The sequence below is a fragment of the Hordeum vulgare genome, chromosome 2H (assembly GCF_904849725.1).
Source record: "Hordeum vulgare subsp. vulgare chromosome 2H, MorexV3_pseudomolecules_assembly, whole genome shotgun sequence".
NCBI classification, from domain to species: domain Eukaryota; kingdom Viridiplantae; phylum Streptophyta; class Magnoliopsida; order Poales; family Poaceae; genus Hordeum; species Hordeum vulgare.
In genome coordinates this window covers 623,705,365-623,728,899 of record NC_058519.1, presented here as the reverse complement: position 1 = coordinate 623,728,899, position 23,535 = coordinate 623,705,365, and the positions used below count along the sequence as shown (strand labels likewise).

At 44.1% G+C, this 23,535-nt stretch overlaps 2 protein-coding genes across 3 annotated transcripts; one reads left to right on the top strand and one right to left on the bottom strand.

Annotated features, from left to right (window-relative positions):
* The first annotated feature begins 2,576 nt into the window (after nt 1-2,576).
* Nucleotides 2,577-6,221, top strand: LOC123427995 (formin-like). The gene is made up of 6 exons (XM_045112138.1): nt 2,577-3,235; nt 4,266-4,371; nt 4,473-4,641; nt 4,737-4,930; nt 5,622-5,759; nt 5,931-6,221. Exons 1-5 carry the CDS (start codon nt 2,592-2,594, stop codon nt 5,739-5,741), a joined length of 1,233 nt encoding a protein of 410 aa, XP_044968073.1. The 5' UTR covers nt 2,577-2,591; the 3' UTR covers nt 5,742-5,759; nt 5,931-6,221.
* An 825-nt stretch (nt 6,222-7,046) lies between these two features.
* LOC123427994 (myb family transcription factor PHL5-like) lies at nt 7,047-10,172 on the bottom strand. 2 transcript variants are annotated; one of them, XM_045112137.1, is made up of 7 exons: nt 9,370-10,172; nt 8,625-9,238; nt 8,274-8,502; nt 8,006-8,137; nt 7,799-7,859; nt 7,560-7,629; nt 7,047-7,440 (listed from the first exon to the last, which is right to left on the bottom strand). In XM_045112137.1, the coding sequence occupies exons 1-7, from the start codon at nt 9,377-9,379 to the stop codon at nt 7,192-7,194; spliced, it is 1,365 nt and encodes a 454-aa protein (XP_044968072.1). In that variant the 5' UTR covers nt 9,380-10,172; the 3' UTR covers nt 7,047-7,191. The 2 variants fall into 2 exon arrangements, with proteins under 2 accessions (XP_044968072.1, XP_044968071.1); XM_045112136.1 differs by having other exon boundaries at nt 9,749-10,172.
* Nucleotides 10,173-23,535: the final 13,363 nt, after the last annotated feature.

Below are 23,535 nucleotides of genomic sequence, written 5' to 3'. Positions count from 1 at the left end.
TTGTTTCTTGGTGAGCCGTGAATGTTTGCTTCTTGGTGTCGGGCTTTGGGGTCATTGATGGGCCCATCTTTAAGCGGGTATTTTACATGTTCAGATTGTTTGAGCCTGTTCATATTATCATGGACTCATGGTGGTCGTATGATGCTCATTGTGCCCCGTGTTAGTGTGTGTCATTTGCTTATGGCAGATTGATTTCACACCATCACTGGTCGTCACTAAGACTAACAAAGGTGTAACAATATTGTAGTCACGCACCAAACAGTTCGACCTTACCGTCAAAACGAATGTCGCCTGAAACGGCATGCCGACCTGGTAGCAACAAAAGAAAACACCACCACGCTTATCATAATTTAGTCCAACATGACACAAATAAAACCAAACTGACAAACGACCAAGATAACCGAGAATTTGAGAGCTCATGTGTCACTTGTAACCCACGAGGTATTAAGTAAACACGGACTACATCGCGACCCATATAGCACTATGTTTGTACTTCATTTGTGATTTTTTTTCTCTCGGTAGGCTTTCATGTCGATTTTTTTTATCTGGTTGGCTTTTCTATCAATTTTTTTTTGTGAATTTCAAGAAATGTTCACATAACAGAATAAATTTCACAAATTTAGATAATAATCATGATTGTAAAGCTTGTTCATGATTTAAACATTCACAACTTTTTAAATTTTTGATAACTTAAAAAATGTTATTATTTTTTATTTTTTAATAATCATACATGAAAAACTTCAAATTTATAAATGTTCGTGAACTTTAGAAAAATGTTCAGAAATTTGAAAAAATATGTACTTGAACTGATTTTCTAGAATTAAAGTACGTTTAAAAATAAAAAACATATCCATAAATTTGGAAAAAATATTCATAAGTTATTTAAAAAAAGGAAAATAGAAATAAAAATAAGAGGGTTAGAAAACAAACATAACCTTTCTAAAACTGAAAGCATCGACTCTGAGATAGACACAAAATATAAATTACCATAATGACCGTCATTAGATAAAAAAGGGAATTAGTTCCACAACCGAATAATGACGCGGCAAAAGTGTGCACTACCCGCTAGTCACTATTCAAAAAGCAACCTCCACATGGACCATGTGTCGCTCCTCGGTGCAACGAGTGGCGTGACGTCACACGACAAGGTCATTCTCGGGTGTCAAACACGCGTGTGACAGAAGGAGAAGTGATCGGTGCTTTTTTTCTTTCGCGGTTGGATATGCTCCACCGCAAAGAGCATACACATGCCGTGAAGCACTCCTATGCCATCCATGGAGCACACCTTTCTTTTTTTCCTTTATCGTTTCGATGTGCTCCACCTCGTAGGGAGCACACCTCTTTTTTCGTTTATGTATGTTTTGTTGTGCCTCACCATAGGAATTACATCAATGTCGTTGTTGGGAGTACACTGGTGTTTTTTTGGAAGCACAATTATGTTTCACGCGCGAGAGCTCATCCACATCATGAGTGAGAGCATGCACTATGTTGTTCATGGACTCACCATCGTGCTTTGCGCGAAAGGACACCTTTGCTTTCTGCACGGGTGCATCCAACACATGATCACGTGGCAAAACTCCAGTCTCGTCATGCTCCCCCGCGAGTAGTGATATTTTTGTTTGGATGGTATAAACAGCAAGCTTTATTGAGCAACACAATGGTCACGGGGCACGCCAGGGCACATGTGGCGACCCCAATCAATAGATACTATTACCTCTGTCTTAAAATAAGTGACTCGACTTTGTATTAATTTTGTACTAAAGTTAGTATAAAGTTAAATCATTTATTTTGGAACGGAGAGAGCAATACTTGGCAAGTCTGTGTGCATCCGGGTTTGTCTAGCAGCAACAGCCAACAAGTGAGTTGATAACGGACTCCGAAAAATACCCTTTGTGGTTGATTTTTTTCCCTATCCACACCCTTCGTTGCTACCGCTTTTCCCTAAAAATATACGAGCACTCTCTCTACACGGCCCACGGACCCGGCCTCTGGGGGACAAACCAGGAATGAACACACATTGAGCCCATCCATGGCGTCAGCCCAGCCCACGTCTCTCGCCGCTCCTTCTTCTCCCCTCCCCCCTGCAGCAGCAACCGTAGACTGGACACGTCCCCGGCGAGCGGGCGGGCGGCGGGGCCCACAGGCGCAGAAACGCATCCCACGCCTCCTCAACAACCGCATATCCAAAACCGGAGGGCAGTCTCGCCATTCCGCACCGTGCCGCTCTGCAGCGCCCCCGTCCCGCACGCGGCTCGCCAGGACCACCCCCCGATGACGCGTGGGCCCGCCTCCCCCCGGCCCCCAGCGGGCAGCGGCCGCGCGGCCGGCTGCGCGGGTGCGGCCAGGGGCCCGTCCTTTTCCCCCGTCCCCCTCGCGACGAAACCCTACTTAACAAATAGATTAGGCGAGGAGAGAGAAAGGGGCGGAGCTAGAGAGAGAGAGAGAGGGGGGGGCGACAAAGGGGGGGAGACCAAGCTGCAGAGACAGAGAGGGGTAGAGGGTAGAGAGAGAGAGAGAGAGAGAGAGAGAGGGAGGGGAATCGCGGGAGGCGGATTTTGGCGGGGGCGAGATTTGAGTTTTTTTGGCGGGCCATGGTGTCGGACCAGGAGATCGCCGGCTGCGTGGAGGCGCTCCTCCGGGGCTCGCTCGAGGCGGGCGGCGCCGGGGAGGCGACCACGCTCGCCGCCGTGCTGCAGCGGGCGCAGGCGCAGCTCGGCGTCGACCTCTCCCACAAGGCGCCCTACATCCGCGACCAGATGGACCTCTTCTTCGGGCCCCGCCTCCAGCCGCCGCCGCCGCCGCCGCCCAAGTCCCAGGCCCAGAACCCTCCCCCGCTCCCCGCCTCCGCGCCCGCGCCCGCGCCCGCCATGACGCAGGCCATGCCCCAGCAGCTCCCGCTCGAGGTGCAGCAGCAGCAGCAGATGCTGCAGATGCAGCAGCAGCAGCAGCAGTTCGCGGCGATTCAGCCGCAGTTCATCTTCCAGACCATGCCCCAGCTCCCGCCCGTCGTCTCAGGAGGCGGCGCCGCCACCAACAACGCCGCCGCGGTCTCCGCGCCGCCCGCCGTGCCGGCCATGGCCTTCTACCCGCCGCCGCCGCTCGCCTTCCGCTACACCAACGCCCTCGGCGGGGTCGCCACTGGCGGGACCCTCTCCTTCCAGCAGCCGGCCCCTGGGGTCGGGGCCATCACTTCCCCCACAGCCGCACCACAGGCCGCCGGTGACAACAAGGAAAGGTGAGCCATGGATTAGCAATTAGGGTTTCGTTCCCCAGATTGAGTTGCTTGATGCACTGCAACCATCTACCTTTTGGCACTGAAATCTAGGTGGTTGGACATTTAGCTGGTAGATTCATGTGATTAGTGTTGCTAATTGTATGGATTTAAGGTTAAGCTGATTGTGTTCATCTGGATTCATGAAATGGCACCGAATACCGGTGGTAGGCTTAGGGTTTGGGGGTTCACCATCGCCCTTACGCTGGGCCCAGCTATGTAGACGTTGTTTGCTATGGACTCTAGTAGTGTGGTGTTTAGGATGTATGCTTAGGATATCATTATCCACTTTTTGGCCACTCGTGACGGCTGATTGGTATTTTAACCATTGTTTGTAGTTTTGTTCTTTGTCTATTTCTGCCACTTCAACTAGACTGGTCAACCAGGAAGGAAGTTTGTCTTGGTTAGCTTCATTAGTTGCATCCTGTACGTTGAGCGTCATACAAACTTCCCTTTTGTTTGAAAAGGCCCACATATCCGTTATGGATTTATTTGATACGCAATGAAGTTCAGGACAGCTGTTACGCCAGAACGTACAAACCAGAGATTAAGCTCTACATGCCATACTTGATGAATCGTAACCTCCTTCAGCTTTTGTATAAGCAATTTAATGTAACCTATTTCTTTGTCTGTGTCGACTCTTGTTTTCTGCTCACCCTGCTTTTGAGGAAACAGTCCCAACCAGTCGACTGGTGTCCTCCAAATTTATTCTTTGGATTTGTGTGCCGGATTATCATTTTCTGGCTGAGTTGGTACATAGGTAGTATTAATTTATACCTTTTGAGTTATAGTATTGTGCTAATGGACCTGCTTTAGTTCATCGGGCTTCAAGAGTATATTTTGCCTCAACACTGAACTGTTGCATTTTCATGTAGTGGTTTGTGCACCCATGTTCAACACTTACATTTTGTTACGTTATATGGGTCAACGCATATTATGGAATTAAGTCATCTATGTAAACCAATTGTTGTGATATGTTTATAATTTCTTCCAGTGCCTCTAAGAGAAAGAGAGGTGGGCCTGGTGGATTAAACAAAGTCTGTGCAATTTCACCTGAACTTCAGACTGTTGTTGGCGAGACTGCCATGTCAAGAACTCAGGTACTTTTGATATCTTCATTCACTAGATCAGAAACTAACATCACATTTCTTCCCCTTGATTAACTCAGATGGTTCATTCCTGAACTCTACTCGTCATACAGATTGTGAAGCAGTTATGGGCATATATCAGGCAGAATAATCTTCAGGATCCTGATGACAAAAGGAAGATTATATGCAATGATGAACTTCGTATCGTTTTTGGAACTGACTCCACTGACATGTTTAAGATGAACAAATTGTTGGCCAAACACATAACTCCTCTTGACCCAAGTACGTGCTTTTGTTTCCTTTTATCTATATCTGCCTGCTAATATACATGTGAATTTACATTAAGAATTCTCAAAAACATTATTTTGATACTGCAGAAGATAAACCTTCGGAAGCAAAAAAGATTAAGGCTGCTAATGCAGCTCCTCAACAAATGCCTACTACAAATCAAAATCAACCCTACGTTGTTGTTTCTGATGCACTAGCCAAATTCCTTGGTGTAGAAGGAACAGTGGCTCATGACGATGCCCTCAAGTATCTTTGGGATTACATAAAAGCAAATCAGCTTGAGGTATGGATGTGCCTTAAGCCCTTAACCTTTCTTTTACTTGCAGGATTCCAGTTTGTTCTTTGCTTGTGAATACGTACTGAATGATTTCTGAAAGATTCAATGCACTGAAACACTACTGCCAGGAGTAACAGTAGTAATACTGATGAGTGATCTAAACTCACATCTTTCCTTGATTTGGTAGAGAATCATTGAGATACAGGTGTCTGTTATGCTGCAGTAGCTATGTGTCATGTTTTACTACTGTGTCTTTGTTAAAAATTTCAAGCCGCATTGTCTGCTGAAGACCATCTTGGATGTGTTCTTCCTACAGGAAGACTCATGAATGCTTCATGATATATTGTAGTGATTGTTTTATCCTAGAATGTGGATTGTGGTTTGGAACTGTATCCATCTCAAAGTTTAAAAGATACACACATTTATAATGCTAGCAGTTTTCAAATACAGAAAACAATTGTTGCATTAAGAGGCCGGTTTCAGAAAAGAAGTTGAATTTCTACATTGATTTTGAGCATGTACTTCTCCCCGTAAAGTAGTGTCAGAAAATGTGTGCCAGTCATACCTCCCTGTCCTTTCACCTCCTGATGAGTGATGATGTCATTCCTGAGAATTTTAATTATTGTTAACTGGGACATGCTGTCCAGCCCCATTGAGACGCATGAGATCCATTCATGTTCTGTTTGATTGTGCACAGGATCCTGCGAGTGCATCAATACTATGTGATTCCAGTCTTCAAGAGCTGTTCGGCTGCGAGAGCATTCCAACTTCAGGATTGTCAGACTTGCTTGCTCACCACTTCATCCAAAGGACATAGCATTATCCTCATTAACTGGTTAGACCATCACTGTTTTTATCCCTCTTTCCAGTATATATCCGCTACCGAATTCACTGCAAGTAGATCTAGGATAGCATCCAGATTTTCCGCTGATACATGGATGTATATGTTTCCCACTGATGCACTGATTAACCTTGTTTTGCCCTGCTCTGTTTGCCGTACATGCAGATCCTAGGATTGCAGTGGGTGCCAGATAGGCCTAACTTTACAGACATGGCGTTCTTACAAAATGGACAGCGTAGCTTGTGTATCTCCCCGGCGTTCCGGATTATGGACTGTGTCAGACAAAGTCAGATTATTTGTGGTAGCCTGTAACTTGCTATGTGTAACGGCTGCCGCCCAGTATTTGGTTGGTGTAACTCGTACTGAGTTGTTGTTAGCTTTAGTTTCTGAGTGTCAAAATGTCTTTACTGACTATGTAAAGTTAAGCTTTATATCTGAGTGCCAGATTGAATTGAATTTTAGTTTTCTGATGAAAGGTCTGTGCTGAGGTTTTCGTTGGGCCTTCCATGATCACCGAATGCATACGTTAATTCCCCTTGGTCACTGGAAGGTGTATGCTGAGGTTTTCTGAAAGGTGTATGCTGAGGTTTTCATTGGCCTATTTCTTGGTGAATTGCTGCACAATAGATGAACCTGTACACATTTTTTTTCTTCCCGCAAGGAACCCGTAGTTCCAAAAATAAGATGGAAAAGGAAGGGAATGACATGTTTTTCTTGCAGAAAACCTCGGTCTAGCAGCTGTCATGAGCTGATTAAACTGCTCCTAGCTATTAGTACCGTGATGAGCTGATCAAACTAGTACTCCGTACATGTTGACAAAGGGCTTGGCCAATAAAAATGGAATTGAATCGGAGACATCGACAATGGAAATTTTATGTTGGCGTGGCTGGGTTTTCTATGCACACTTATTATTTTTTCTCTGTTTCCCCACTTGATTCCCATCGGGTCCTCGCAGTATACAATGATGCCACTTGACCTTGATGCGCTGCTCGCGTTTGTTAATTAACTGAGCTGAGGCCTCACCTAACTGAACCAAAATAGGCCCTTACTAAAACAGCGCTGCTTGCGTTTGTTAACTGAGCTGACACCTCACCTAACTGTACCAAAACTAGCCCTTGCTAAAACAGGTCGTGCATTCCTGTTTGTTTTGAGTTTTATTTAAAACTCTGACGAAACAGCGACGGCGAATCGCTCAGAAACGCGTGGGTTTCCTTCCCCTGACAACGAGCCTTCGATGAACTTATCTAGTTTTCTTGAGAAACATGAGAGATCCCCGGCCTCTGCATCGATCAATGCGCACGACCAATCATCGTTGTTAATATACATCGAGAAACTGAACATCAACGTCTGCCAAACCAAAAACTCTAGGGGCATCTTTTCGTCCAAAGGGAGGGGGAAAAAGAGAGCCTAAGAGCATCCGCGGTTTTCACAAGGCTAACAACTCGTCGTCGTAGCTGCCGCTGGCGACGGAGATGATCTGCACCTCGTCGTCGTCGTCGTCGACGAACACGGCGTCCTCCTCCTGATCCCCTGCCGCCGCCGCCGGGAAGAGGACAGTGTTGGGGTCCGGCGCTGCCGGCGCGCTGTTGCCGCCGCTGGCCTTGAGCTGGTCCTCGAACATCTTCTGCAGCCTCTTGCCCTGCTCCTCGATCCTCACCTGCAGCCTCCGCTGTATCTGCATCGACCACACACGCATCAAAAAGGAGCAACGTCAATCGTTTAGTAGACAGATCATCATATAGACTTTGTCACTGACATGTGACATCAGAGCCTAATTTCCTCTTGGTACCGTACCTCGAGCTGCTCGTGGAGGCGGCGCTGCACGTCGAGCTGGACGCGGAGTGCTTCCGTGATGTGCATCCCACTGCACAAGTTAAAGAACCGGCAACGTCGTCACCGGCAGTACTAGCTAGTAACATATGCACTAGTGTGTGCGTGTTTTGTGATGCATGACACATCAGGAGCATCAGCATGCACATGGACATGGACATGGTTTCAGTTAAAAAGGCAGCGATTGCTAGAAAGGAAGATACGTTTTGGGGTCGAGATCGTGCTGGGTGTCGCCTCCGGCGGCCCTCTTCTCGTGCTGCTTCCCTGCGATTCCACAACGGACAGACATCATGGATAAGTGAGAACATACATGTATCATGTACGTACGTGTCACTGCCCGGTAGGGTCGATGCATGGACGATGAATAGAGTACTTAGAAGATGAAGAACCATTGTAGCGCCATGAAGTACCTTCGGATGACGACGACGACGATGGCGCTGGCATGTACTTGGCCATTCGGTACTTCTGGAGATGGCTCTTGATGTGGTAGATGGTGAGCCCGTCCGAGTTCATCAGCTTCAGGATGCCCTTCGGGGTCGCCCCTGCAGCAAGTTTGTCAAGTGTTGGTTGGACGTACTAAGTCGTGAGAAATTAATGGCCAGAGCTCCACGCGTCGGCACGAACTGTGGACGGCACGGCAGGTAGCAGGAGTTGGATCGAGAATAGTAAAGCACGCACTGTCTGCGCCGCCGAGCTTGCTCACGCAGTCCACGAACCGCTCGTGCAGCTCCGGCGTCCATCGGATCCGCGTCTTGCTCGGCGGAGGAGGCGCTGACACGCTGCCGGCGCCGGTGGGTGTCGCCGGCGCGCCGACGCTGCTCCTGGCGGACTGCTGGCTGTGGCTCTCCATCTGGCTCAGCAGGCTGCTGCTGCTGCTGCTCGGCGCCTCCATGGACGGGACATGCAGCTGCAGAGATTACGGATGGATGACCCGGAACAGAACACGTCAGTCACCATCAAGAGAGCTCGTAGGGATCCAAGGATCTATCTATCCGTCCATGGCGGCGTGTACTACTGTAGCTCACTTACATGGGGTGAGGAGAACGAGTGCGGTTTAATGGTCGGATGGTTGCCGAACAGGCCATGGTGCACGCCTCTTTCTTGCTGCAGGTGCGCCGGCGGCAGTGGCAGCTCCAGCTCCACCGGGTCCGGCCGCTGCTGCGGCCGCACGTAGTAGGTCCTCACGGACGGCGACTGGTCGGCCCGGAGCATCACCGGGTCGAGCTCGAGCGGCCGGTACATGTCGCCGCTCTCCGGCCGCGTCCTGGCCGCCACCGCGGGCATCATCGCCGCCGCCGGCGGGAGCATCCCGAGTGGGGCGCCGTCGAACTGCCCGATGCCGAGCAGGTGCTCGGCCGCGTAGAACGCCGCCGTGCTGGAGCCGACGCAGCTCTGCGCGAACGCCGACCTCTGCGGCGCCGCGTAGTACTCCTCGCGCGCCCACCCGGCGCCGGCGCCGCCGTGCTGCTGCTGCTGAAACCCGGAGCTGACGAACAGTTCCTGGTGCAACGCCGAGAGCCCGGTGGGGGACGCGGAAAGCTGCCTCGCCTCGGAGCTCGGCGCCCGCGACGGGTCGCACAGCGGCATCATCCCGTCGTGCAGCCTAATCTTCTTGGCCTGATTCTTCGAAGCTCCAGTGTTCACTGAACAAACAACCAACACCAAAAACAGCACCATTAATCCATGGCTTAATTTCACCGAGAGCTTAACAGCTCAGGATGCACGGACAATTATCATGCGTGCACGATGCATCGAAACATTACGCGATGTCGACCTGAAAACATCAAGAATTGTTTCGCGGAGACGAGATTTGGAGGCGGGGAAGAAAGATTGGCGCGGCGGCGGGCGCTTAAATATGGCGCGCGCTAGCTTCCTCAAGCAAGTGCAAGCTAGCTAGGTTGGACCGGAATCGATGCACAGCACGGCACCAACCGGCATAGATTCCCCGGAGGGCGTGGCACGCAACACGAGGCGAATAATTCGCCGATGGGCACACCCAAAATCTTCGGAATCGCCAACGCTCGCTCCAGCCGTCGCCGCCGCCGCCGCTGGCGAGGCGACGACGACGATCGGGGAGCTATAGCAGCCGGGGAGAGGAAGCAAGCAAAATCACGGCAATGCAAGTTGGACGAACAAGGGAATAGTTTCCTTACCCACACGCATATGATCTGAGCAGCAGCAGCAGCAGCGGCGGCGGCGGCTAATTGCAACTTGAGCGCATATTCATGCCCATGGAAACTTCCTGCTGCTGGCTAAAAACTATCCTTCCCTCTCCCTGTATATATGAATATATAAAGTGTCCAAGTTCACCGTGTATCCGGGGGAAGGATGGGAATCTGGAGGAGAATTGGGAAGGAGGAGTGGGTGCGGAGGTGGCTCCTTTTTCTCATCCCAAATGGAATATGATCGGCTAGCTGCTGCTGCTGCTGCTCTCTGTGGGGGGCTCCTAATGGGAGCAACCGATGAAGAATATAAAGATGCAAAGATGGCAATGTTTATATTGCGGCCTGGCATGCCAGACAAGTTAAGGGAGTAGGGGACAATTGGCCACTTTGGAGGTTTCGCCCTCTCCACATTCCATCTCCTTGCATTGCTAGCTAGCTTTGGCCCCCCTCCCTCCCTCCCTCCCTCCCATCATGGTCGCCACACATCAGCGTCGATCTCATCCATCTCCAACTCTCTTCCCTCCATCCATGTTGAACCCTTCCGGGTGTTGCTTTGTCTTTTGAAGTCCCAACAAGGAACCCTTTTCTTGGATGTGATGTGCATCCGTGTACGCGTCTGGATCATGCATTTAAATTACTAGAGACCATGAAAAGGACGGAATTATTACCTACACCACCGAAACAATGTGGTGAATTGCCTAGTGCAAAACGCGCAATAGCCAATACTGAATGTGCCTTGTTCTTATTGATGTGGTAAGATCGACTGACTCGTGTTTTGGTCTCCTTTATTCCAATCGTCGTCTTAGAAGACACCTTTTTTGTTTCTCATTTGGTGTAGTATGGCCTTTTAAGAAACAGACCAGATGGACACCACATACTTGAGTGATGCTTGATTTAGCTGGTCCAAAATATCTTTGTCGTAGTAGAGTGCAAGTCTTGCTGGCATAGTTGTACAAACATAGTGCATATCTAAAACTTTGACATAGTAGAGTGCAATCTGGCTCCTAGGCTCCATGGGGTCCCAATATTAAAATAAATTAAATCAAAATGATTTAAAATATAATATACATATAGTCATTTACGTCTATGTAAAGTTCTTTAAAAAAAATATTGATTAATAACCTAGACAAAAAACAAATTTATGGATCCATAATAGTAAATAGTAAATCTGTTTGTGGTCCGCATAATTTCGATTTTGGGTAGCCCACCACTTAAAATATGTACCCATCACCCTCATTCAAGATTGTATGTGCATTCTTCATGTTTGTATGTAAGTATATTTTTCAGAATCTTAATTTTACAAAATGAACATCCATGGAGTTTTACGTATTGTCACAAAATAGCAGGGACATATGTGCATGCTTACAATAAACACACATCAACGGGGCACTTTCTAAACCAAGTCAAAGCAATCTCCAAAACTATCTTGGGCCATAGCGTGTTAACCAAGGAGATAGAGACAAGAGGAATCTAGATCAAGGAGGTGAAATTCAGCCATGAATGAATGAATTTCACTGGTGAAGCTCATAGCTCAGCCGTTAAGATGAAGCTGAAAAGTCTAGTATGGCTACCACATTCTTAAGTGATGCTCGATTCTTATAACTGACCCAAATATATATTTTTCATAGCAGAGTACAACTTGGGGCTCCACAATATTTCGAAAATAAATACGAAAGGAATTTCAAAAAGTAAATAAATGAACATTTCAACACATACATATAGACATGTTTTATATCAACGTGAAGTTTTATTTAAATTACATTAATTTGCCTTTTAAAAATACACACTAATTTGTAACCTGCTTAAAAGGACAAGCATATGAATCAACCATAGGCAAAATAGTAAATATATTTTGCGTCCACATATTTGTCTCATATTTTGCTTAGTCCCCAACATAAAAATATACATTCATGGAACGTATAGGCACATTCTTCACGTTTGTATATACATACTTTTTTAGGATTTTTGGCTCCATGGAGCACCCGTTCAGCTTTATATTTTCATCAAAATAGGGCTTACAATGAAGACCGATCAACCGTGCACTTCAGTTCATGGTTGATTATTGAACTTGGCCTTTTGTTTATTACAAGAAACTTAGAAGTTATGTAGAAATGTGTATTCATATGCATGTAGTCCATGCTATTTAATGGCAACACATACAATTCCATCTATGACTTACACAGAAAGGCAGCAGATCAAAATATAATACCACAACAGTATACAATTATCTTTGGTTTTATATACATGACACAAATGGTTATTTGCTATATGTTATAACATTGCCTACATCCTTGATTGTTCTCAATTGTTTTTTTTACTTCCAGTAAGTAGAGTGTTTGGACCCAATATAAGATCATGATGCAATCCAAATAATTCTCACTAACATGAACATCCTCTATATTAAATAGAAGAGTACTTCCTCTACCACGAAATGAACATGTAAGACTCTCCTCACATGAACAAAGGTGACTAGGGTTCCTCCCTAGGCCGTCGTGCCAGTTCCCCTCGACACCCGGTGCCTTTCAGCGCCGACCAGATGGGGGGGGGACCCCGGTCTGGGTTGTCTATGTAGTCTTCAGTCAGGGCTAGATCATAGGCCTTGTTCTGCCTTTGTTTTGTGTGGCTGATCGACAACGCCCTACGGAGGGAGTGATGTCGGTGCATATTTTTTTCTCTGCATGTTCCTTCTTCATTTCATGAAGTTCAACCAGATGGGGCTTTGTCGGGGAACTTGCAAAATTTGTGTCCCCCTCCTTTATCCGACAAGAGTTGGGATGACTTTCTGGTCCTCCTTACTGCAGCTTTTATGGGATGGCAATTTGTCTTGGTAATGGTCGTCGGTGTCTTCTGGTCTACATGGGCAACCTCCCCGTCACTACAATGTCAACCTCCTGGGTTTCAACAAGAATGCTCCATCGAGACAGAGACCCAGAGGCAACAACGAGCATTGCTCGTGGTGCGCCGTCGGTGGATGCAAAAGGAAGATGGTGCTGATTTCTTCAAGAACTTAAGTGCAGTTTCTTATTCTTGCAACGAAGTTCTTATGAGGGCTGATTTTATCTGAAATATGGCCTTCAACCTTTCTGCAAAATAAAATATAAAAAATGATTATCCTCTATATTGCAGGCAAGAAAAGCTATCCCTGGAGAATATAACAATACCTCTTTCCCGTACGAAGACTAGAGGCATTATCCTCAACCTTGTTTTAAATGAACTACATTCACAAAAACATATCTCTAAGCCGTATGACGAAGGCAAGCTAATAATCATGATAAATAGAAACAACCATTGAGGAATCCACTGGGGTCGGCCACTCAGCCAGGCCGTTCAAAGATGATTGCAGGTGTTTGATCTTTGATGAGCACCGGCCAGCCGCCAGCTTTCCATCCTTGGAATCTTCCTGACGAGACATCAGAATGAGAAACCAAGGCCTAAGTTGTTTGTCCTGGTCACATCCAACAAAACATAGCTGGCCGGAGTGTGAGACTACTAAACCAAGCTCAAAACAATGCCATCAATACTGGATGAAAAAAAGAACGGTCAAATTAAGCGCCATCCCGATTTTCTTGGATGAGCACACACACACACACATGTACATGCCGCTGCATTTGTTAAGTATGAACGCGCTCATACTATCTTCGGTCGGGTGTGCCAAATGGTTGAAGATCTCCACAGGCCAAAAAAGGTAAAAAACTGAAAAGATTCTTGATGCTCGACTCGACTCGATCGATGGGCGACAATGTTTATGCGGGTTGAGATGTGGACCTGCCGATGTCCAACGTGGAATGGATTAGAGAAAGAAGAAGAATCTCATCCGGATATGTATGTATAATGTACATGGCCTTTCTTGGTTGGCTGGTGTGGTGCCTGCGGGGGCGCAAGAGGTAGGAGAAGAGATACCTATAGCTCATCAAGGCCTCAAGGGACGCCCTGCTCGCGGCTCATTGGCTCCCTGAAACCATGCATGCCTCATTATTGCTTCTTTGGATCTGCCGTCGTTGCCTCGATCGATCCATTGGGAGGCAAGAGGATGATAAAACTAGTGATAGTGCGGTTCGAAGCTTACAGGTGTCAGCGCGTGCTGTCGAGTGTCAACCCCTGGTTTGGTCCTGCATGGTTATCTGTTTGCCGGATTTGGCAGGGCCCATGATTCCTTCTTAGGGCCATGGCATCTTGGCCGTCGTCGTCGGCTTGGAGCTCCGCCAATTGGCCTCGGTTGATTGGTTTGGATTTGTATAAATGGGGGGTTATTTTTCTTTTTGGGTGTTTGTGTGTTGGGAGTATGTGGCTTCTCGTCATAATCGGCATCATCCGGGCATACAATACCAGGTCAGGAGGACTGGTCGATGGCTCGACGGAGCTCCGCCGTTGTAACGGGCGTCATAACTTTTTTTTTTATGCAAGGGCTGGTGAGAAGCAGTGATTCGTAGTGTCATCGAATTCCTGTTCCACCAAATCACGAGCACTTGATATTTCCTACTTACTAGCACAAGCCATGTTAAAATTTCGGCATGTCCATTTCTAAAAAAAGACCTATCGAACGCCTGAAATTTGTTGAGACAAAAATGAATCAATATTCTAGCAAAATATAGGCCATTCGGAGGTGTTTCCTGCAGTAACATACACACATGTCCAAATAAACCTAATTTTTTTACTAAAAAATTCTAGACCTATTTTTTTACTAAGAATTTCTAGACCTGATATTTTTACTATAAATTTTTACAAGAACAGAGGGAGGTTCTAGACCTAATGTTTTTTACTACAAAATTCTACAAGAACAGAGGTGGAGGGAGGAGGGAGGGAGGGAAGTGAAGGGAGGAGGGAAGATGGTCGATTGCCGGAGGAGTAGAAGGGGTGACAACCGGAGGAGGGAGAAGGAAGAGGATGGAGGGGGCGGCGGGAGGCGACGGCCGGGGGAGGAGGGCAAGGATGAAGGCGAGAGAGATGGGTGCGAGGAGGGGGAGGAGGAGGCTTATGGCAATGAAGGGGATGGCGGTGCGGCAACAGTGCGGTGAGCGAGAGGGAGAGGGAGAGTGTGGAGGGGAGTGAGCAACGCGGGTGAGGGAAAGAGGATAAGGGTAGATTAGCAGTAGCACGAGGAGGCGAAAAGCACTACTGCTATAGTGTTAGGAGTAGCGCAACAAATAAAAACTCGCTACCGCTAAGTGGGGTCAACCAGGTGGCACAGTGCGGAAGTACTTGCAACGAGTCTTCTCAACACGAGGTACTGCTAAACTGTTTAGGAGTAGCGCGCTTCCACGACGTGCGCTGCTACTCTGCATAGTCGGATGGATAAGCATATAAGCAACGTCCTTTGTTCCCATGTGCTATTGCTAAACGTGGAGCAATATTGCATTTTACTTACGCGCTACTGCAAAATAGTAATAGCGCGTCTTTTAAAGACTAGCTACTATTAAATCTCTATCTATAGGTATTTTTCTAGTACTGCATCTCTCTGTTAAGCCGTGAATTTCCGGGAGATCAACCCCAAAACTTCCTTTCGTCCAAACTATAGCCAACATACTAATAATAAAACACGCACAACTTTTTCACACGAAATTCGATTTTGATGACCATGGAATCGTTTCGTAGTTATGTGTGGGATAACATGATCCATCCATGAAAAACTTGTTCAATATCCGAGTAATCTCGTGAAATTTAAACTATTATTGTATTAGACGTATTTGCATGTTATCTACGGTTGATTTATGTTGCTTTCTATGCGATGTTTGATAAATTTCACCGTGTTTGATGAAATTTCGCCGGGCTAGTCAAAACCAGGTTTGAAATGTATATATGCAACTGGCGGACTAATCTCATATTTGCACACGAATGCGGTGTTAGGTTTATGACCTTTTCTACTAACCGTATACGTGTAGCCTATGTCGGTGCGTATAGGCCCTAGCACCCTTCATTCGTTCCTAAATATGAGTCTTTTTAGAGATTTAACTAGTGGACTATATACAAATGTATATAGACATACTTTAGAGTATAGATTCACTTATTTTGCTTTGTATATAGTCTCCTAATGAAATCTTTAAAAAGACTTTTATTTAGGAATGGAGGGAGTATAAATGTTTGTATCGCGCACTCATTTTGAGATACATCACCCGATCCAGCCTATGCTGCGTTTTGACTCGCTTTGCTCGTACCAGGCTCCTCGACCATACCGGGCCCCATCTAGTTCAAAGAGCCGTCATGCTTCTCACACACCACTCATCACAGACATGCCGCAGAGTTACACCAAAGTCGTTTATATTTCTTGCTTATTGTGAATTTCAGCGTCTCACCTCCAGCGCACCACGAGTAGGCCAGTCCAACATTGAAGGCTTGGGGGTGGTTTTCTTTCGGTCATTTACCTATGTCGCTTTCGCATGAATTGTTTTTCAAGAACTATGTTTCTAGGGTTTTCTTTCTAGTTTTTTATATTATTATAACTTGTACCCTTTTACCTTTTTATTTTATATATTTACTTTTAATTTCTCTATTTTTTATTTACTTGTATTATTTCTTTACAATATAAACAACTTCGGTGTCTTTTTTAATCAAAAATACATTATTAATGTTCAAAATGCACATTTTTTCAAAAAATTGTGAAAAGGTTCTTTGAAATATGCGATTTCTTTAGTTATACGTAATAAAATGTGTAATAATTGTTTTCGTTGTTTAAAAATTGTACAATAATGTCTTAAAACGTCTTAACATAAACACACATTTTAGAAAAATATATGAATATTACATAAACGTTTTTAAATACGTGAAAACATCTTGTAAAACTGGAGAAAATGTTTCACAATTGCACAGACAATTGTAATTTTTTTACTTTAAATGGATGAAAACTTAATTTGATTAAATGAACTTAAAAAAATATGGAACATGTATTTTACATACTCGAAAATTTCTACTGGTTGAACACTTTTTAGTTAGATGAACATATATTTAAAAGTGTGAAGACTTTTTAGAAATTATTTCCATATTTTATAAAATAGGGAAACCCTTTTTAGAATTATATGAATATTAATTTAAATACTCCAATAGTTCTCTAATTAAATACATAGATTTTTAAAATGTGTGCACACCTTTTAAAACTAATGTAGCATGTTTGAATTAATTTTTCATATATATCTGAAATGTCGTGTATTTTACTAATAATATTTGAGAAAAACGAGGCCCAAAAATGTAGTAATCAGTAAAATAAAGTAAAATACTTCTTCCGTTCCGAAATATAAGTTTTTTTTAGAGATTTCACTAGAGGAGTACATACGGAGCAAAATGAGTGAATCTACACACTTAAGTATGTCTATATGCATCCGTATGTAATTTCGTAGTAAAACCTTTAAAAAGACTTATATTTAGGAACGGAGGGAGTAGGATATAGTTGCATGAGTATTGAACGTTGAGGTCGGTACGGCACGCGGTGTGCGCGGTAGGCAACTTGGATTTACAGCTTGCACTAGGCATTATATGGACCACAAGCGTAGTTTCTGCTTCCGGGCTCATTTCAGCTCGGTGAACAGTAAAATCGAAAAACATTCAAACAATTATGTTTTTTTATGAGCAACACCGACAAAAGTTATAAGTGCAATCAAAAAAATTGCCCTGAAATAACATTTTTATAAGACGTGAAACAAAAAAAAAGATACTCTGAAAATACGCATTTTCAAAGTATCGATTTTGTTGTTTTTGTCATGTCTTATAGAAATGTTATTTCAGGCCAAATTTTTACATGAACTTAGAACTTTTGTTAATGTTGCTCACAGAATATATTCAGAATTGTTTGAATTTGTTTCGATTTTTTAAATTTTACTGTTCACCGAGCTCATTTGACCTCGGGAGCAGAAGGACGCTTTCCCCACAAACGTTATATCTCTGGCTTATAGCGAGCGTAGCTTCCGTCTCGCTCGAACACTTCTAGCGAGCGTACCTTCGGGAGCTCCTATATGACGCCTTCAGCGCTACTTGGGAAATCGACAACTGTAGCACCCCTCCTTGTGGACCGGCCCATGTAGAGTACGGTTGCCATTAAAAAAATCGTTTTTTACAGAATTTAAAAAAAAAATCAGATTTGCAAGAAAATTTCAATAATTGTGGAAAAAGTTCATCGATTTTTCAAATAGGTTCATGTATTGTCAAAAAGTTCAAGGAATTTGAAAAAAGCATCGATTTTGAAAATAAGCATCAATTTTCAAAAACAGTTCATTGATTTTGAAAAAGTTCATAAATTAAATATATGTTCGCTGATTTTCAAAAAACTTTACAAGTTAAAAAAAAAGTTTATCGATTTTCAAAAAAGCTCATCGATTTAAAAAACATAATCGTCAATTTGGAAAACAATTGACGGACTAAAACACATACATGATCTTTAGATAGACCGGCCCATCACGGAAGCACTGCAGGCTCCGGTTACCAAAATTTGCCTATAACCGACGCTTGTGACGCTAAATAGGATATTTCCATAGCTTCGTCCTCGCCTGATACATTTTCGAGTGGTACAGTACAATATAGAGTTGTATTATAGCGCTAAAGAATTGTAGCTCCCGGGCTCCAGTGAGCCCTTTTTTTTTTGCCAAAATACTATTTCCACATACTAAAAAAATCTGAAAACAAGTATACACATAGGTACATATTTATAATGCATACGTATATTTTTTCACTATTATTTATGCTCCTATGTAGGGTATACAAAAAAGAGAAATACACAGATTAAAATGGGCTTCATTTTTGTTGTATTTGGGCCAGATTTTTATCTTTTCTGTGTGGCACGCAAACAGTCAAATTACCTAATGAAACTTTTTACATACTTAACTACCATGTATATGTATTTGTATAAAAAAATTAGTACTTTTTGAAACGTTTAAATATATATATTTTTTGAAATACCGGCTTACTCGAGGCCGGTCTCAGCAACGTGGCTTTTTGCACTGGTTACAACATTCGTCTTTTTTTTAGTTTTTTAGTTTTTCCATTTTTCTGTTTCTCTTTGGTTTTCTTTGTTTCTTTCTGCTTTTCATTGTTTCATTCTGTATTTATTTTCATTTTCTGTTTTACGTTTTATTTTTGTTTCTTTCGTTTCGTTCTTTTTTATCAGTTTTCTTTATATCTCAATGTTTCTTTTGCTTGCTATTTTTTTCCATCTTCTCTACTTCTTTCTCTTTCTTTTAACATATGCCTATTTTTTCAAACATAAAGTACATTTTTTGTATACATCAGCTGCAATTTTTTTATATATGTTAAAAAAATTAGGCATGTCCAAAATTAGTTTTATGATGTTATAAATTTTTAAGAACATTATTACAATTTTTACATTAAATATTTTTATGTTTATTTTCCTATCATACACATTATACATTCTTCATATAAACAGTAATAGTTTTTATACCTAAATTTGTAATTAAATACATGGCTAATTTTTTTAGATATATGTGTTTGACTATTAATGTTTTTCATACATATCATACATTTTTTGTATACATCATGATCATTTTTCCATAGATATATAGTTTCTCAATACATAATTAATATTTTTTTAAATATGCTCGATGACTACTTTTTCTCATACACATGTATATGAGGAAACAAAATTATACACGTCTAACATTTTAAAAATATATCATTAACCTTTTCTAGATGCACGTTTAACATTTTTATAAATTTTGTTTTAATGTTCTATTTTTAATACACGTTTTGATTTTTATTCTACACGTAAAGTATAGATTATACATGTATATTTTTTTAAATACATGATAAACATTTTTCTCACATACATGTTTTGATGACTACTTCTTTTCATATACAATTAATATTTTCTTGTACAACTGTAACTGTTTTTTATGCAAAAGGAAATGAAACCCAGAAGAAGAAAGAAACAGAAATAAGATCAGAAAATGTAAACTACAGAAAAGAGGAAATTACGAGTCACGTCATTATGAATATGTGCAGCCGTGGCGAGCGAGTGCCTCGCACCACGTGTGATATTGTCGCGTCCTATATGGACGCGATCTGAAAGCAACTTCAATCGGACAACTCATTCCGTCCGTGCATGTTTGTTTGGATTATCATGGACACAAAACACAGCACAATTCGACGATCTAAATGAATCGTGTGTCCATTTTTTCTCTGCTCGTGACTCATTCCAGGTCTAAATTTGAGCCGTATTTGCGTTGGTATGGACACGGGACGGACGCCCGCTCCTCTTCTTCCTTCGCCTCCAACTCACCCCTTCGCCCCGCCTCGCACTGCCGCCGCCCACATCCGCCGATGCAGCCTACCATCCGCCCATAGATAGGTCTCACGACCGCCTCAGCTCCCGCCGTAGCCGCCCAGCTCCGCTGCCTTGTCTTGGTCGGGCGCGAGGCTCTTCACCAGCCGGCTTCTTCCATGACGCTTGCAAACTGTTCGACGCTTTGCTCGCCAGGTACAAATGGACTCCGATATTGAGTTTTTTCTACAACGTTCGTTGTGATTCAGATGATTCTTCATCTGTTGACGAGGGGATCGTGGTAGATGCTTTGGTCCTCCATGACCACCTAAGTATGGAGTGGCCACTGTTTAAAGGCTCCATACCATAGCACACACCGACACTGAATCGCAACTCGGACAATGGCCATTTCCTACTCTGGAAGGACTATTTCAAGACCCTAAATCCGCTCTTCAAATATCACATGTTCCGACGCCATTTTCGTATAGCTAGGCATGTGTTCAACCGTATTAGGGAGGGTGGTGGAGTACGATAAATATGTCGAATGCAAGACATATGCCCTTGGAAAGATTAATTAGCTTCTCCTTTTTATCAGAAATGCACTACTACCATTCAGATGCTTGCATTCGGAGTTCCCGGTGATGTCATTAATGAGTATGTTCGGATGAGTGAGTCCATATGCCTTGAGTGCATGTATAGGTTTATCAAAGTTGTCATAACTATATTTGGTCCGGGGCACTTGAGGGAGCCAACTGTTGTTGATAGATCATAGTTGATGGCAATGAATGATAGCCGGGGGTTCTTAGGGATGCTTGGTAGTATAGATTGTATGCACTGGACGTGGAAAAAACTATCCTTCTACTTGGAAGGGGCAGTATAATGGTCATGTCCGAGCTTACACTGTCATACTTGAGGCTGTTGCTTCCCAAGATCTTTGGGTTTGACACTCTTTCTTCTGCATGGACGAATTTCGAACAATATCAATGTGTTCCAACGATCTCCGATGTTTGCTAGGATGGCAGAAGGCAATTGCGCGGAGCTCAATGTTGAGATCAATGGCCAACAATACAACAATGAATAGTATCTAGCTGGCGGTATCTATCCATAGTGAACTACTCTTGTCAAGACAATCTCCAACCCTATAGGAGAGAAGAGAAAGAGATTTACCCAAAAGAAAGAGAGTGCTAGAAAGGATATAAAGTCTGCCTTTAGCGTTTTTCAATCTCGATGGGATATCGTTCGACATCCTGTTGGAACTAGGAGCACGAAAAAGTCGTGGAAGGTGATGACAACTTGTGTGATCATGCACAAAATGATTGTAGAGCATGAGCATTCAGAACGTCTTTGTGATCAAAGGTTTCAGTTTTAGGGTGGCAATGTTCTGTGTGAGCATGAAGGAGCGGCAACATTCACACAGTTCATCAAGTTTCATCATCAGATTCGTGATTGGAAAACTCACATGCAGCTGCAAAATGACTTGATTGAGCATATGTGGATTCATGTTGGCAATCAATAGATGTATCGATAAACTTTTCCTTCAAAAGTATTTGAGACAACTTAATGTTAATTTGGATTGTAAACTGTGAGATATTTATGTGGTTCTTGAACTATGTAATATTTTGTATTTTATTGAATATTTGTTAATTTAGGATTAAACTTTTATGTGGTTTTTGAACTATGTGGTTCTTAACAAAACGATCAAAAAATGGCCGTAGGCCTGCCGCTCGAACGAAAAATGGTTTGACGCGTTGGACGCACGGCCAACCCAGACGAGAAACGGGGCAGACATACCCATCCAAATGTACAAAACAAGGACAAAATGTGTGTCCATTTCTATCACCGGTTTGGAGTTGCTCTAACCCCGTACCCCGGGCGACGTTGTCCTTACAGGATTTATAAGAGCATTTTCGGCCGGCGCCTAAAAAAGACCTCACGTGCTAAAACTGTTGTTTTTGTACGTCGGAGACAAAAAAACAACGATCTAATAGACAACGTAAAATAGAGCGCGCATAAAAACTTTAGATTCACAGGTGTAAATCTTGTACACGCTTGCCCCCGTGCTACAAATGGTGGATTGTACGCTCGCTGCTACAGGTGGGGCCGTCGGATTGGGTGACATGTCTTTGTGCATCTGGAAAACCTCTTCGTTGCTTCCACGCGTAAAAACGTTTTTTCGACGCTATACAAAGAAAAATAACGTGTCGCGCTGCCACGCGTGTGTTGGAGATGCTCTAAAAACAGTGGGTTTGTGCTCCTGTGAGTATTATGTTAGGACCGAAAAAATAACACCTATATTATGTTAGTCATTAAAAGAATAGCTGAATTTATTTTGAAAAATGACTCAAATCTATTACAAAATTTTAATAAAAACACAAAGCACCTCAAATATAATAAACATTATTTCAAGGTCCCTGGAGCACCGAACAACCACTATTGCCATTGAAGGAGTCACCGACACGCCGCTATCATACCAGAGTCAGTATGACCTTACCGATGACAGTCGGGAAGTCGTCCTACAAGTGTCCCTAAGGACCGATGCCCCAGAGTCAAAGTCTGAAGAAAATGACACCAAATTTAGTTGTTGCGTACGCACGGCGATAACTCATAACCTCGCTGCCCGAGAAACTAGCAGGAACCTACGTCGGAGGTCCGTCTAATCCATCCCACCAGACGAACTTAAAAAAGATCATAACCCAAAAGACAAACTCGAAGAAGAAACATCGCCATCAAACCGAATACCGTCCCTACAAAGGCTAATAACCTAACCTATCTACTAGCCGAAGTCGATGCGTCAGAAATTTCCTCCCCGCCATCAAGCGCGGGAGCAGCAAGTAGAGGGGAGGTGAATCCAGGACGTCGCCGGCGGAGATCGAAGGAAGAAAGGCTTTACCCTAGTCATCTTGTGGGAGGAAAAAAAAAGACGTGGAGCAGTCGGAAACGCATCCCGCCACATTAACCATCCTAGTAAAACATACGGCAGCTCTCCGGCCGGCCCCAGCCAACGAACGGCGCATGATGCTCCCATTATCATATCATATCAGGCATCACGACCGATTGATTCGGTACGATGTAGCGCATGTCATGTATCCGAACAGCCAACCGACGGAGCCAACAAATCATTGCCCCGCTTTCCGTGGATGCGTGCGGTCAGTCGTCGATCGCCCTCTACTACCTCTGCATGCATGCAACCGTGCGAGCAGGAGAGCAGGAGCATGAGCAGCAGTAGTATCCCAACAACTAGATGCCCGCGATCGGGCACACGGAACGCGTGACCATCCAGATGCACGCATACATCACAGGGATACGTGCACTTCATCATCCTCCGTCCTCATCTCTCTCATGGTTGTTATCCAGCGGAGCACCAATGGCGATCCACACGCATGGCCAACAAAATGGGAAAGAAGAAGAAGAAGAAGAAGAAGAAGAGGGCGAGGGAGAGCCAGCTCGGATCGGGTTGGCTGGCCACTGACTCGGGGGCTTCAACGACGAGTCGGGGCTGAAAGTCTGAAACTGACAAGGCCAAGAGAGCACGCAACACTCCGTGCAAGAAGGCGCAGCTTACGGGCCATGAACGACC